We start from the raw sequence: 16,159 nt of genomic DNA on the forward strand, positions 1-16,159 counted from the left end.
GAAAAATTCCCCTTTGCAAAGAAGCCCTCAGTTCTCCCTCCCTCCCTGTCTCCATCTAAATCCAAGACCTGGACAGATGTGATGGCAGGAGCCCTGCTTGGGAACTGTTATCTCAGCCGCTCCACTTGTGCTGCCAGGGTGAGTCCTGGGCTGTGGACCTGGAGAGGCTGGCAAGTGGTGCAACAGCACTTTTCTCCCCCTCTCCTCTGATCCGATCCATGGGTAGAGTCTATTGGGTGCCAGCTGATTCCGGTTCTCGTGGTGCAGGCAGTTGCTGGACTGACCTCTCAGGACAGCAAACGATGCCCCCCCTGTCCCAGCAATCATGGCCCATCCTGGCCCTGGACTATCACCACAACCCCTGAAAGCAAAACAGCCCCTTCCCTTCCCCAGCCCCGTCCCAGGGTATTCTTAGTAGAAGAATGGAGCTGGAAAGCCAAGGGCAGTGTACAGTAGGACTCTATTTAGGCATCCACAGTTTGGGAAATTCTCTCTGGGTCACAGGCTTAGCAGTGTGTCAGTACTGGTGGAAGTTGCAAACTCTTCCTGGGGTGTCTGCTCATCATAATGGAGGCATAGGTACCTGAGTCATTAGGGATATGGGACCAGAATGCCTCTCCTGAAAGGGAAGCATGGGGCAGGGGGTGCAAGACACAGCTAGGACAGCAAGTTTCTTATCCCAGAAATGTCATTACTTAAGTGCAGACAAGGTTCCTTGGGTGAATTTGATATCTTTTATTAGACCAACCCAAGCGCTACTTCCACAGTGACCCAGTGCTGAAATGTCTTTTCTGTAAGGGAAGGTTGGAAGAAGGGAGCATTGCAAGAGCCCTGCCAGCATTCCCCAGTGTAGTCAGTCCCTGCCTACTCTAGGAATAGTCCATGTCCTTGTGGGAACCAGGGTCTCTGGACCCTGGTTTGTGAGCGGAGCAATTGCCCACCACAGTGCCTGCAGAGGGACCTAAGCCCTACCTCCCTAGCAACCCTGCTCTGCCCTGTTGCAGGTGCTGTCCACCCGCAGCACGTCCAGGATCCATGGTCTCCGCTGTGCCAGGTGGAAAGCAGCTGCATATCTCCTGCCCCGGGCGGGGGAAGGCTCCAGGCAGGGGAATTGCTGTAACTCCCTTGGTGTGTCTGTGAGTGCCCAGGAGAGTGATGACAGAATCCAAAACACTTCTAGTTATCACTTCATTTTTATTGCTGAAAGTTGCAGCCTCGTAAAAAGGCTCTGTCTCCCTTGTCTGTAGACTCCGCATCTGTGCACGGGAAGCCAGCTCTGTGTGGCTGGAATGATGGTTCAAGGACAACCAGCTGAAAGGCTGCAGAGCACGAGATGAGTCTAGGAGGTGCCAGAGAAGTGAAGAAGAGCTGTTACAAGCTCTGGTCTTAGCCTCTGAGCTCAGGATGCGCCCTCTGGATTCCTAGCGCCAGGAGCTGCGGGACCAGCACAAGAAGGGACTCAAGATGCAGTGGGTGGAAACGGACAAGCTGGGGAATACTTACATCCGGGCTGTCGAGGCACAGGAGCAGGGTTTCCATATTGTCACTCGCTGTTTGGAGGTGACAACCCGCACCACTGCAGATCGGAAAGAGTTGCAGTGCAGGAATAGAAAGTTTATGCATAGGGTCATGGACCTCTTGGGGTCTACCTATGACACTCATGACTGGCGCCAGTGCAGCCTCCCACATAGAGTCCGTAGCCCTCCTGGGCAGGAGTGGTGGGACAGTTTGCCACTCAGTGTCCTATAGCATGGTGACTCTTCCCAGTGGCAACAGGAATGGGGGTCTCACGGAAATGATCCCTGAATGACAGCTGAGGGGGAGCACTCCCCCTATGCCCTGACCAGGAGATGCTGGGAGATGAGAGGAAGCCAGGGGAAGGAGACGGGGTGTGTGGGAGCTGCTGACCTGTGGTCTGAGGAGGCAGGGAAGCATCTGGTGGGGCCTGCTCTGGGGAGTAGTAGTGGATGAGAGGAGTGGGACTCGGCTGCCCGAGACCCAATGGTGGGGCCATCAGTGACACTACCTCTTTTCCCAGGCCTAACCCACTACCTCCGAGTGCTGGAAGTTGCTCTGCATGTGCATGTCCCCCAAGTGATTCCAGGCCAGTCCCAAAGGGGCACAGGAGCACTCAGAATGGGGGGGAGTGTGTGGCCCACCAGCCCACTGGGCCAGACTATCGCCAGGACAGTGTCTGGCAATGGAGCCTGCTAGCCCCAGCTCATCCACCCATCAGCTGTGGGGTGCAGGAGGGAGCTCTTCCACTCCTGGTGGTCTCACTCCTGGCCCAGGTCCTGCTGCAGGGGAGCAGCATAGCCTCAGTGGGAATAGGCAGCCCTTGGGCTCGGGCCAACTATATGACGTGAGCCCTAGGCATGAGTGTGGGCCACGGGTCCGGGGTCCTTGAAGGGGGAGACTGGGCCTTGGGGGCAGGGGTTGAAGGTCCTGTGTGGGAGAGCCTGGAGTCCACAGCACCTGCTGTGGTGGTGACTTGTGCCTCGCAGCTGCCTTCCCCACTGTAGCTCTCAGATGGGCAATGGGTCTGGGATCATATACCTGTCCACCTCCTACATGGAGAAGTCCCTGCTCTCCTGACCCCTGAAGTAGGTTGCCAGGTCAAAAGCCCCCTACCCTGTGCCTCTTCTCCAAAGTTTTGTTTGCTGAGTTCAGCCACTGCGGCGTTCCCCCTGACCCCACCTCTCTCCCTGTCCAAACCACCCCTTCTAGGTTGCGTCTTTCTCACTTCACCCACCCCCTACAAAGGTTTGCTGCTTTGTGGTAGTTGGGAAGAGGGGACCAAGTTCTGTCATGGGCAGTGTTCACCAGGTTTTCTTTAATAAATGCATAAAAAAATTGGCAGCTGTAACATTTTATTAAACCAAGGCACATCTCTTCTTCACACCATTTCCCTGTACCCTGGTGTGTGGCTCTTGAGGAGAGATTGGTTGGGTGAGGGAGAGGGGAAGGGGGATGGTGCCTGAGCAGCCTGACTCGTGGGCAGTGCTGCGTGGGACACAGGGCCAGAGGAGCCCAGGGCAGACCTGTGGCCCGGTGCCAGGGCACTGGCAACTCAAAGCCCTCTGGCCTTACATACCTCTGTCCATGATGATGAGGAAGGTACTGGCTATTTGAGGCTCATCCTCTCACCCATCCTGTGCCATATGTGCTCACGCTGTTAGGCCTGGTCTGTGGCCCAGGTCTTCCGTGGCCCAGGCTTTGTGGAAGACCTTCCCCCTGGTCTCACAGATGTTGTGGAGTATGCATGTGCCAATGATGGGTTGCATCAGGTTCTCCTCCATCTTAAAGTGTCCACTAATATGTCTCAAGGTGGCTGAAGATGCACTCTAGTCATCTAGCACCTGCTTAGGCAGTAGCTGAAGTCCTCCTTCTGGTAGTCCAGGTGGCCCGGTATGGTTTCATCAGCCAGGGCAGAGGGGAGGTCATGTCCCCAGTGAGGAGGAGGGAATGATGATGTCACTGATAACAAAGTTGGGGATCCCAGTAGTGTAGTGCCCACTCCCCATCAGCCCAGGGAGTGGGAGTTGCAGAAGACGCAGTCATTGTGGGCACTGTCCACTCAACTGGCTAAGATGTGGGTGAAGCATCCCCAGTGGTCAACAGTGCAGGATGATGGAGAAGTAGCCATTGCAGTTGCTGAAAGCCTGGGCCGGGCAGAAGATGGGGATGTGGATGCTATCCATGGTCTCCAATGCCCTCAGACAGTTAATGATCATTAGTATTCAAGTGCACCCCATGTACTCTCCCCCGTGTCTCAAGGTATCCAAAGGCATGTCCTATGATTGTACAGCAGCTGCTAAGCTGGAATCTCTTATATCTTCTCTGGGCACATCACTCATGGACTTGCACAGCGTAGAACATGGCTTTATGACTTTTTGTTGGGCTCTAAGCTGATATGTTGTGGCATACTAGCTGGCAGAAGTGCTTGAACACAATGGAAAGCATGGCCAAGATCAAAACTCTGGTGTGAGCTCAGTAGAGAGCACCACCAATACTTGATGGGGTGCTGCTCACTCAGTGCATGCAAGGTAAGGAGACCAAAACCATCCTCTCTCTATGGGACATAGAGATGTCCAAAGAGATGCTAATATCCCTGCTCATCTCCCCATGAATGTGAAGTAATATACTGTCACTGGTTCTGACAAAATCTGAGTCAGTTTTGCTGGGAGGGGACTGTCTGTATACTGCTGATAGTGGTACAAATTAAGAAGTGCTTCAAATTCCATTTTTTTAAGTGCTTGTAACGTACTGTGAAAAATACCTCAAGCTCTGGGATGGAACTATGGCCAAACTGTGCTCCTGGCAATAAAATTCTCCAGGATAATTGTAGAGTTTGTTCACATAGAATACAAGACTTCCTTGGGAGCCAGTCCAAAACTGAAACCCCCACAGGTACTGTCACAAACATCACTTTCTATTCCAAGTGCAGAGTGTACTTCTTGTACCTTCTTTTCTCTAGCATAAATACAAATAAACATATTTAAAAAACCTGAAACTCTTTCAAACCTAGACAATCTGCTACATGTGCTTTTTAGCCTGCACATGTGATTAGTAATGTGGTACCAACAAGTGCTCTGATATGGTAATGAGTGTTGTGTAGAATCATAGAACATGAGGATTGGAAGGGACCTCATCCAGTCCAACCTCCTGCTCAAAGCAGGACTAGCCCTAACTAGTTCATCCCAGCCAGAGTTTTGTCTAGCTGGGTTTTGAAAACCTCCAAGGATGGAGCTTCCACCACCTCTCTAGGTAATCTGATCCAGTGTTTTACTACCCTCCTAGTGAGAAAATTCTTCCTAATATCTAACCTAAACTTCCCTTGCTGCAACTTGAGACTGTTGCTCCTTCTTTGGTCATCTGCCACCACTGAGAACAGTCCAGATCTATTCTCTTTTGAACCCCACTTCAGGTAGTTGAAGGCTGCTATTAAATCCCCTCTCAGTCTCCTCTTCTCTAGACTAAGTAAGCCCTGTTCCCTCAGCCTGTCCTCATATGTCCTGTGCCCCAGACCCCAAACCATTTTTGTTGCCCTCTGCTGAACTCTCTCCAATAGAAACCTATTTTGTTCTTAAACCAGAATATAATTGCTGACATTGAAAAAAATCCACCAAAAGCTCTCCTAACCACAGAATGTAGGGGTGTACCAATAGAGATTTTTTGCAGCTGATACCGAAAGCGGATTTTTAAGGAGGTACATTGGCTGATCCTGATCTGATTTCCTATATGCAGCTCTTCAGCTTGAAGAGTTGCATCCAGCTGGTAAGTCTGGTGCGGTGGAAGGGGAGGAGAGGTGTGGGGGTGCAGATCAAGGCCCCAGCGTTGAGGGAGGGAATGGGGCTGGGGAAGGGGAAGGCAGGACGAGCCATGCGCAGCGGCAGGAGCTGCGCCCCCCTTCCCATGCCCCCTGACGAGCCATGTCTCTGTCCTGTGCCCACCCCAGTCCCAGCTGAGCAGCCCTTGCCCCAGCCCCAACCCCACACACTCCCTCACCACGGGGGCCTTGATCTGCACCCCCACACCTCTCCTCCCCTTCCACCGCACCAGACTTACCAGCTGCATGCAGCACTCCATGCTGATGGCTCTGCTCCTCACTGCCTACATGTTGCGCTGCCACTGCGTGCACGCATGGACATTTATCGGACAAATTATCGGCCACATCGGGCCTATTTCCAATACAGAAATTTTTTTTTATATTGATGCCAATCCAATATTGGCCTGATGTATTGGTGCACCTTTAACAGAATGCCATGTCAGCTGACCAGGAAAAGACTTATCAGGCTAGTCAAAAAGTGTGACCTGGGAAATCTGCAGGTCACTCAAGAAGCACAGGTGGATAGCCATGCTGAAACTGTTGGGGAACAGGACCTTACTACCATTCTGTGCTGTGGAAAACGACGTGAAGTGAGGCTCTACTAGTACAGGTGACAAGTTCCCATGATCCCTGTGAATGGCGAAATTGGCAAATAAAGCACTGGGGAGGGCATGTCTCCGGCGGTGGGAGTCCAGCAGCAGCAAGTGCGGAGCTCCTGAGGAACTCCTGGAAGTGTATAAGGTGTATTTAAAGTGCAGGTTCGGCATTCACGAATATTTGAAACCACGAATGCCCAACCCACGAATAACGAGGGTTTCCTGTATTAGTTAAAAATTAATAGGACAAGGGGCTTTCAACTGTTTTTTTGAATACCAGGGGTCCCCTACTATGTTAGATAATATATAGCAGATAAAACAATGAATTGTGTTTATCTCCATTATACTGTATTCAGCATAGGTTACTTCTGTTTCTTTCCCAGACCTAAGCAAGGGCACTTTGTGCCTGAAAGCTTGTCTAGCATCTCTCCCAACTGTTGAAACAATATTACCAAAAATAGACCTCCCTTGCAGCAGCACAGATAAATATAATTTCCCTTTGATAAAGTCTTTGGCATACTACAGTTTGGGAATCTCATCTGTGCAAAGCTGTCAAGAACATGTGCAGTGCCAGGCTTTGTGGCACAGCACAGTGACAACTCAGAGCTAGCACTATGGACTTCCATGACAGCAGCACTGACGTTTGATCGATCACTTCTAAGCAGTTAGCTACTGATAGCAACAGCTAGGGTTTGTGAGCTTCCGGATTGCAGCGCAACTCCTATGCCGATGGGGATTTTCATGGTCAGCTGCTGTTCTGGGCCAAGCTCTGCAGTTTTTAGGAAGATGCTTCTTGTTTTACCGTGGTTCTGCTGCTGTTTGTCATTTTAGCTTTTAATTGTTATCCTGTTCCACCAATCACTGCCTAATGGCTCAGCCCAGTGGTGCTCAACCTTTTGGCCTTGTAAACCAGATGAGTGGGGTGGGACTGGTCTGTGGGCCAGATTGAGCCTTGCATACCAGGACTGGGTCCTGAGCCCAACACCGCTGGAGTCCTGTTTTCAGCAGCAGCTACAGTTTCAACTTTTGGCAGAGCAGCCAAGAGCTTCTGATAATTTAGCTGTGAAAGGTTTAAGACTGTAGCTTTTGCCTGAGCAGAAAAGGAAGGGTGAGTGAGCTGATGATTAGGCCGTGTCCCTGCTATATGTGGCCATAACTCTGGAAAAATCTTTTTCTTCATTCTGACTTCCCCAAAAAAAGATGCTTGTCTTATTTGGGGTCATGTGGTCTGTGAGAAGATACAGTATTTAATGTTCGCTAAACTGGCTATTTAATGTTTGGTAAATGATTGTTCATAGGCACCAACTTTTTTTTTTGCTGGTGGGTGCTTGCAGGTGTAAACCTTCCTCCCCCCCCCCCCCCCCCCCCAAAAAAAAAAAAAAAAAAAAAAAAAAAGAAAAGAAAAAAAGAACCCAGTAAAAACCTGGCACTTTACTTTTAACTCAGTGCGTTCCCGTGCCAAGCCCCATGCATGCCCAGAAGAGGCAACGTGTTACTTCTACCCAGTTCTGCAGCATCTGTAAAGATTGGGTGCTTTAGTGGGGCTTTTTTGGCACTTTTATCTAATAGCTGATTGAATCAGCTTCAGCTAAAAGTGTCAAGAAACATTGCTGAAGTGCCCAATCTTTACAGACACTGCAGAGCTGGGTTGAAGTCATGTGGGTTTTTTTCCCAGTAAAGTGTGTTTTTTCTTTTCCTTTTTTTCCCCCTTTTTTAACATCTGCAAGTGGCTCTATGGGTGCTGAGCACCTGCTAACATTTTTCAGTGGGTGCTTGAGACCCGAAGCACCCATGAAATCAGTACCTATGTTGAGTGTTTCATCATCATGTGTTTGTTTTACTTTTTCCGTTGTATTATTTTTTTCTGATTCGCTCGAGGCTCTTTAAATGATTTCCTGCTCTGTTGCTCTTCTATTATATATCAGTTTATCTTACGTTTATATCCCAGGTAGATGCTTACATATTTTTTTAACTCTTAGTCGTTTGGTTATTTCAAAGTAAACACTGTCAGTTTTAATACTGTTAATTAATGACTGACCACCAAACTTAAACCTTCTCTTACTTTATTCAAGCCAGTTACATTTTTTTAATATTGAGCATCACTTTTACTATATGAATGACCTTTGAGATTAGTTTTTTTGCAGTCCTATATCAATTTCTGATAGCTCATGTAAAGTATATCTGTGGTTGTCATTCCATTCTCTATTGCTGCTATTTCAACCTTCAGCAAAAGGTCAGACTTACTGATTGTGGCCTGCTTTTTGAAGATCTTGACAGACATCCTTAAAAAGAATTAATCAAGTAGTTCAAGGCCAACATGTGAACTTCTTAAAATTGGGACTATGCTCTGAATAGTGACATTGTTAAAATTTCACTGGGGACACCACATGTTTGTTGACATTTAAATAATTTCCACTTTGCCATATCCAAGTGAAGGTGCTTATTGTTTTTTCTCTAACTGCCAGTATTGCAAGCTCAGCTGGGGATCTTAGAAGTTGAACCCGTGTTCTTTGGCTAATCATAAAGATTCTGCTGTTCACATTTTAGAGCCTAGACCCACAGTCCTTATGTTATTTACATTAATAAGGGTTGCAAGATGTGAATTGAGTTAACAATTCATTTGCTGAGTAAGCAGGAGTAGAATCCAGCCTAGTTTCCCATATCTGTATTAGATCTGATATGCAAAATGGAACAAATAGTAAGCAAAATTCACTTTTGTCATTGAAATAAGCTGACACAATATCTTAGAATATGCATAAGAATTTTTCATTGATGAAGTTATCACGTTTATAGTCCTGCTTACTGTACCACTACTACCTCTATTTACCTCATTTTATTATGGGTCATGTACAGTGTTGTTCAAGAAATAAAAACTTTCCAGCATGCTTGTAGAATACAGTGCTTCATGATTCCAGTGGCTCTGCAGCAGCAGTTTACTCTGAAAGCGTATTCTAGGGATTTAGCATTCAGGTGTAATTCTGAATTTTATGCGTTTCTGCAGCCATCTCCTGTTGTGTCCCACTTTGAGAATCCCATCTGTGCTCTTCTGTTTACCCATATCATTTCTACAGTAAGGCTTGTGGGAACAGAAGCAATTTTTTTGCTGGGTAGGAGGAATAGATGGAAAGACAGTCTGTAATAGATTGCATAATTATTCTTTCTTTTATTTCCAGTATCTGAGAGTGGAGTATCAAGTGGAGATGAGGAAACTCAAAATGAATGGGAAGAACAGCAAATGAAGAAGGCACTCAAACTTTCTCAGGTAATATGTTTTTTCTTGCTATTGTCCCTGCTCTTTTTTCCAATGTAAGAGAATTTTGGGGGGGATCAGTGTTGAAACTTCTTTTTTCCATGATCATTAGACAAGGTTTTGGGGAGCTGACATCAATTCTTTAAGTGAGAGAGAGACAGGGGAAGAGTCTGCTAGTGCTCCAAGGACAAACCCTGTTATTAACCTTACAGGATATATTCTTTGTCAAGCACTTGACCGTTCACATGTTCCTCTGCTTGTGCATTGTGCTTCTCAGGCATTTAAGTTTGGAGACTTTTTTTTGTCCTAGCATAGCCTTAGCCTCCCTATGCTCCATGCCTGGGCACAGAGAGTGATAAACACCTTCTGCTCCTCAGTTCCTCCCTGTTGATTTGGTGCAGAATGGAGTTTCTGTAGTCTACTCCAAACTAAAGTGTGTTCAGTCTATGGCTGCCCTTGAAGTCACCTTTTGACCCATGTTTTTTTTTCTCTCCTTTGCTTGCAGATCCATTTTGATTTTTAGTTCTTATTTCTCTCTCTCTCATTTTTGTCACAGTTTTCATTGTTCTCCAATGAGACCTGACGCTCCATTGACCTTTGCCATATAGTTTTTCTAGTTGAGCGGGGCCATTTTCTTTTGCCATACCTGTCCTTTGTCTGCTGATATGGCTATCCTAAGCTTGCCAGGATTCACATTTTGTCCTTTCTGTGAGGGAGCTATCCATTTTGTGGACAAGCATACCAAATGCCTGTACTCATTGGGAAGAGTCACACGCACCTGGGAAGTTCACTCTCCATAAGTCATTTGTTTCCTGGGATAGGAAGAAGTTTAAGGCCAGTATTCGCATTTACCTCTTGGGTAACTCCAAGTGGTTAGTTTCCAGTGCCAGAGCCCAGGATTCAGCTTGTTGTAAACCCTTTAGTTGGGGAAATTCATCCTCCAAAAAAACATCTTCTTAATTGCCCTCTTGGACAAGCAGCAGGAGCAGCGGCAGGAGCTGCCAGACAAGCCATGTGCAGTGTCGGGAACCGCCCCCCGCCCCCCCCCCCCCCCGGGCTGCTTGTGGCTGTCCCTCGCCCCTCCCTGCCCTGGCTGGTCAGTGCCTTCCCCTTCCCCAGCCCCATTCCCTCCCTCAATGCTGGGGCTTTGATCTGCCCCTCCACGCTCCCCTTGCCTCCCCTTCCACCACACCAGACTTACCAGCTGGATGCAGCTCTTCAAGCTGAAGAGCTGCGTATCGGAAATCAGATCAGGATCAGCCAATGTGCCTCCTTAAAAATCAGCTATCTGTTTCGCTGCAAAAATCTCTATTGGTACACCCCTACACAGGAGAGCTTTTATATTCCAAAATACTAGTCAGGTTACGGTTGCCATTACGGTTGTTCTGTACAGTCCAGAAAACTATTGATATAATTTGAGAGAGAGAGAGAGAAAGTAAGGGTAGTCCAAACTGAAGAACTGTCCTTTTATTCAACTTTACTTTGCAAAACGTGTGCCCAGGAAACGCTTACTCTCCTCTCCATTCAGTCTATAAATATGATATTCAGCTATGCACACTGTGCCCAATTTGCTGCATATTCCAATTGTAAGGCCTGCCTATGCATAAGAAAACAAGTTACTGACAAATAACACAGCTAATTCTTACAGGGAATTAATGAGGATGCTTTTCTGCATAAATCTCGAACCATGAAGATAATATTTGATCCCTCTGTTTCACTGCCACCTGTAGACTTGGAAATTGTAAAGAAGCGACTGACTACAAGGTAAATGCTAGTGGTTTGCAAATTAATATTGAGCAACCTGTGCTAAGTACATTATTGTTTAATGTCTTTATAAACCATTTTACAATCTTTCCCAAGTACTAGATGATTGTAGCTTTATTGTTTTACATGTATTTGCTGTATCTGAATAGCAGTACAATTTTAGCTGTGCTCAGCAGTAAATGTTCTGATTTTCTATGTAGAACTTAAAAAAAAAAAAAAAATCTTCCATTTTCCTACCACCAATGTAGCTGCTTTGGAGCAAGAAACTAGTTTGAATTGGACCATAAAATCATCTGAACATATTCTGAGTAGGGTAAGGTGGTGTGTTCTTTAAAATGGTGGCAAGTGTTCCACTGCTACCAAAAATAGTGGCTGTGCAGTGATGGGAAGTATAAAAACAGCTATTTGAATGAGGTTTGGATGTGCATCAGCACAAAGATAGAACTTAACACCAGTTTTAGGGCCCTGTCATGCGGTGAGCTATGTGCAGAGAGATTGCCGCTCCCATGCAAAATCCCGTTGATTTCAGTATTTAAGACTTGGTTGGATTCGGTAATGTAATTAAACGGGGGTGACCAGGGCACCAGTCTCTGGCTGTGACATAGGCATCCAAGACACAGAACTACCCAGTTACACTTTGAGTTGGATTGGTTAAATTCTGACTTCCCTTGCATATAGAATAACATTTAGAAATGAGAATTAGAGATACAGATTAGCAGTATTATAGTATCATTTTTACCTGTCTGCCCTTAAAAGCTGAAAATAAAGATAAACCAATAACAATTTCATCTGTGTCATACAGGGTTAGAAGTCTACTTTAGCATATGCTACAATCACACCTATATATTATTGTTGTAGACATAAAACTAGCTTTCTTATGCCATCTTAATCTATCAGGTAACAATAGCAATATCAGGTGAAGATATGGCAGCCTAGGCTTTAGCACATGCTAACAGCCTGAGTGTACGCCACAGGCCCCCACATAGCTAGGACACACTAAAGGCTACACTGTTGGATTTTCACAGCTATTGTTATTCTTCTGAATTAGATTAAGCTTGCCCAGATGTGTCAGCATGTGCTGCAATCAGACCCACATATACCCTCGCAGTGGATTGTTCAGCTCTTCATGAGACCATATTTTCTCTTCTTTTTTTTTTGTGATCTGAGGAATGGTGAAATAATAATGTTGCATTCGATATGTACAACCATACCATTTGAACAAAAGATGAGACTTTGGAGAATAATGGTGAGACCTGTCCCCACCCCACAGTCTGAAAAATGTTGGCATGTTATAGAAGACTTAAATTGAGCAGGACTAATGGAAAGGGAAACACTGTAAACACTATCATTGCTCACCTCAGATTAGGCTGGATATGTGAACATAACTGTGAAATGCTAACTGTGGATTAATGTGTTGTCCAGCAATTGTGCTTAGTTTACACATTTTGGTGTTTTTTAGAGTAGCATCACTGCAGGATATCCACCGGGCCCATCAGAGGGAATATGAAAAATACACACATGACATTGAAAGCTCAAAAACAACTATTCAAGAGTTAGAGAAGTCTTCGGACGTTGGTCAGAACTACAAATTCTACAGGGCTATGAAAACTTTTGTGGAAAATTTGATAGACTGTTTGAATGAAAAGGTACATATATTGCTTTTTTTTTTTTTTTTTTTTTAAGACATGGGACTGGGTTTACAATATTTAGTGAATAGAATAGCTGCAAAGGTCTAGTGTAGTATGAGGGCAGGGACAATGGCACATGCCACCATCCCTTCTGCAGTGCTCCCCCTCTGCTGTGGAGCCTTCTGCTCCTCTGGGTTTGTGCTCATCCTTGCTGCAGAGGGGATGAGGATTAGCTATCTGACAGGGTTGCCTGTGTAGTTTTAGTCATAGGATAGGTAAGGATGGTTTGGAGAGGGATGTCCCTGCTGCAAGTAGGGGGTGGACTAGATGATCTCCAGAGGTCCCTTCCAGCCCTACTTGTCTATGTTTTGGGGTTTTTTTTATTGCTCTGCCAACACAGGAATGTCTTCCAAAGTTAAACATTTAACGGGAATGGGTCTATGTGTAGACATGTGTTAATTATAAATTATCCTATCTTTGACCCAAATAAAAAATAAATGGGAATGTTTACACCACTGACCAGCAGATAGTGCTTAGGGATCATTAAAGCACAATTAACTCTTAAATGGAACATGAAATATGAACACAGACAACTCAGTGCCCTAAAATCAAAGTCTAACTTTATTAATACAGCAAGTCTTTTTCCTGTGTCTTTAAGCATTGTCCATTGGTCTCCTTTATCACCTTTCATGAACATATCCAATCATTTCATCCCTCTGATTCAGCTGGTTAGTGCCAAGTTCAGTTAATTTGAGCTAGTAACAAAACTATTACCATGTTGTGTTAGAAAACCTTCTCACAGTGATAGAAAAAGGAAAGAAACATCATGAGAGCAAACTCAAGGCCATAAGCTGCTTGCAAGAAACAAGGCCAGCTGATGTTGCAAACATCAGCAAAATGAAGAGTTCAGATAACAATGAGGCTATACAGAACTTTAGGCTGAATATAAAAGAAAACTTTAAACAATGCCATAATTCACCACTCTATAAACAGGTGCAACTTTAAAGCATAAAATATGACAAGCTACCCTAACAGGAAGGTCTGTCTAAATCACTTGTGTGCCCATCATACTCTGTAGGAATTTGCTCAATATTAAAGAATGGAAGAGGTGAAGGGTTTCATGTTGGGGTGGTTCTGGAGTTGTAGATCTGTACGGAAATTATTTTACTCAACTTGTCTGTGCCATATCTAACTAACTGAAACACTGCTGTTTGCTGTAGCTTTCCCACCATAACCATCACATGCAGTTTGGAGGGGAGAAAACTTGCAACCTGGGTGAGGCAAGGAATGCACTGCCTTTGTGCCAGCCTTAGATAACGCTATGCAGTCTGAATTACAAAGAGCTACAGTTATGAGCATTCTCGGTATATACTTGATTCTGTCAGCTTGCAAAAGGAAAGTGGACCCATTTGAACTACTGAACCCTTTGGAATGAGAACCTCTTCTAATTGTTTCTGCCAAAATAATTGGGATTTTTTTTTTAGTATTGAACAATTGAGCTAGTTTGTATTAGTGATTATTTTTAATTAAATCAGAGAGAAAGTTTCATCACAGTTTTTCCGTAAAGTGCTGGGTGAGATTTTGAAACTGGAAGCAAAAGTCTGTGGATGACAAGGTATCAATTAGGGCTGGTTTACAGTGTCCACAATCCCAGTAAGTACTGTTCTACTCTTAAAAATGACTGTTCATGCGACCTTTCTTTACATTTCCCTGTGAATGCTCCAAGTCTCATCTATTTTAGTAGCAAAGTAAGATTTGCCTTGTATCCCCCTCCCATGAGAACCAGCACAGCTAGGAATGAGCCGGCCTATTCCATCTTTTGCATTATCAATAAAAATGCGTAGTAAATCCTGATCTGTAACGCATGTAAAAAACTGTTTAAGGCATTGAAATTACAAAGATGTCAGAGGGTCTATTCCAAAGGATGTAGGGTTATGTATGTGTAACTAAGAGTGAATTTTGGTTTGCAGAATCCATATCACTGGTGGTTTTGTGTGGAATGCAGGGCAGGCAGCAGCTTGACTTCCAGAATTTGGATTGAGCTTTAGGGATAAACATCTTTTATTTGTAATCTGAATGGATACAGAAGTCAGGTTTCCACAGACATGGGACTTCAGAATACCATTTTCAGTTCCTTTTTTGTGTAGAACTGCACTTTTCAATGTTATTCTATGTAATTCTCAATAGATGGCATTTCTCAATCTGTCATGATTAGAAACTTGAAAATCTAATGAAAATGAACAGGAACCTGTTATCCAACCTCTAGAGAATATTTTAACATAAACATAATATTTTAAAAATAATTATATTTAATTATTTTGTTTAAAATAATTGGGAAACTACTGTTACGTTTGCAAATTTTTTATTTTGGCTTCTCTTTGTAGTTCTGTTAGATAACTGAAAATGTGATAATGATTAACTGTATTCCAGCTACTTCAAATTAATGAACTAGAATCAGCTATGCACATGCTTCTCCAGCAACCAGCTGAAACACTCTTGAAACGAAGGCAAGATGATCTGAGAAATGAATCTGCTTATATTCAACAGCTATCAAGTTAGTATGAAATTTTAAAAATGATCTTTTCAGCAACTGAACTTTGTACTTTCTGAACAGAAATACATGTATACTAATAATTTTTGCTGTAGGGGGATGAAAATTTAGCGAGTATTTTTAAAATAATTTAAGTTGCCCTGTCTATGTGGCAAGTTTTCCATTACACTGTTTTGGAAAACCAGATTTATTGAATTATGACTTGGGATTGTACAGACTTAGTAACTTCCTTTACTTTTTCTTTTGTTTCTAAACCATATATAATATTAGAGAGAAAAGCTAATTCTGGCAATCACCTTGAATTATTATAATTGAACGTGTATTGTTAATCTTAATGCTATTGATGACTGATTATTTAAAAGGAGCTGAGACAAGTTTCATATCCCAATTTTGACAATTCAGGATACTGACATGCATTTTCAAACCTATGACAACCATGTTTTGTTTTTAGTTGTCTGAAGTTTGGATACGGCATTTGGATATCTATGATATTTAGTCAGGGCAACAGAAAAGAGACATTGTGACAATTTTATCCAACTTCATATTTGTCCTTCCTATTTGTTTATAGGTTTAGTAAATATTAAGATTGTAACATCTTTTTTTCCATAATGAGAGTTCATCATTTGTAGACTGTTATATGTTTCTTTATTGTCCTTTGTCATTCATAACATTTTGGGTCTGTAGAGACAAAGCTGTGCTTGAAGCTGCCATTGAACATATGGATGCCAGAAACATGTAGCTACAGTAACCATCAATCATTTTGGCTCAGTACTTTGACTCCACAAAGCTGCCTGGGAATTTAAAATGTTGACCTATTAAGCCAGTGAACAGTTTGTGAAGGGCTCTAGCAGACTGACAATAAGTATAAAGTGAGGAAGGATAGGATAGTGCTCTATGTTTAGTAGTTGCCTCTAAAATTAGATTTAAATGCTATCAAATCTGTAACAAATAAGAGTTCACATACATATCTAGCAAAGCCTTTTTATTACCAAGTTACCTCCCTTCATTTATTTAATGTGCTGGAAAAGCAGTTCTTATTGC

The 16,159-nt window shown here is 44.1% G+C and overlaps 1 protein-coding gene across 1 annotated transcript in view; it reads left to right on the plus strand.

The window, feature by feature from the left end:
• GCFC2 (GC-rich sequence DNA-binding factor 2) overlaps positions 1 to 16,159 on the plus strand; it is a 41,206-nt gene that overhangs the window by 11,199 nt on the left and 13,848 nt on the right. Inside the window, 4 exon segments of the mRNA XM_025208605.1 lie at positions 9,099 to 9,187; positions 10,824 to 10,939; positions 12,399 to 12,585; positions 14,998 to 15,121. Coding sequence (XP_025064390.1) covers positions 9,099 to 9,187; positions 10,824 to 10,939; positions 12,399 to 12,585; positions 14,998 to 15,121 — 516 coding nt within the window.

The sequence above is a fragment of the Alligator sinensis genome, unplaced genomic scaffold (genome assembly GCF_000455745.1).
Source record: "Alligator sinensis unplaced genomic scaffold, ASM45574v1 scaffold300_1, whole genome shotgun sequence".
NCBI lineage: Eukaryota > Metazoa > Chordata > Crocodylia > Alligatoridae > Alligator > Alligator sinensis.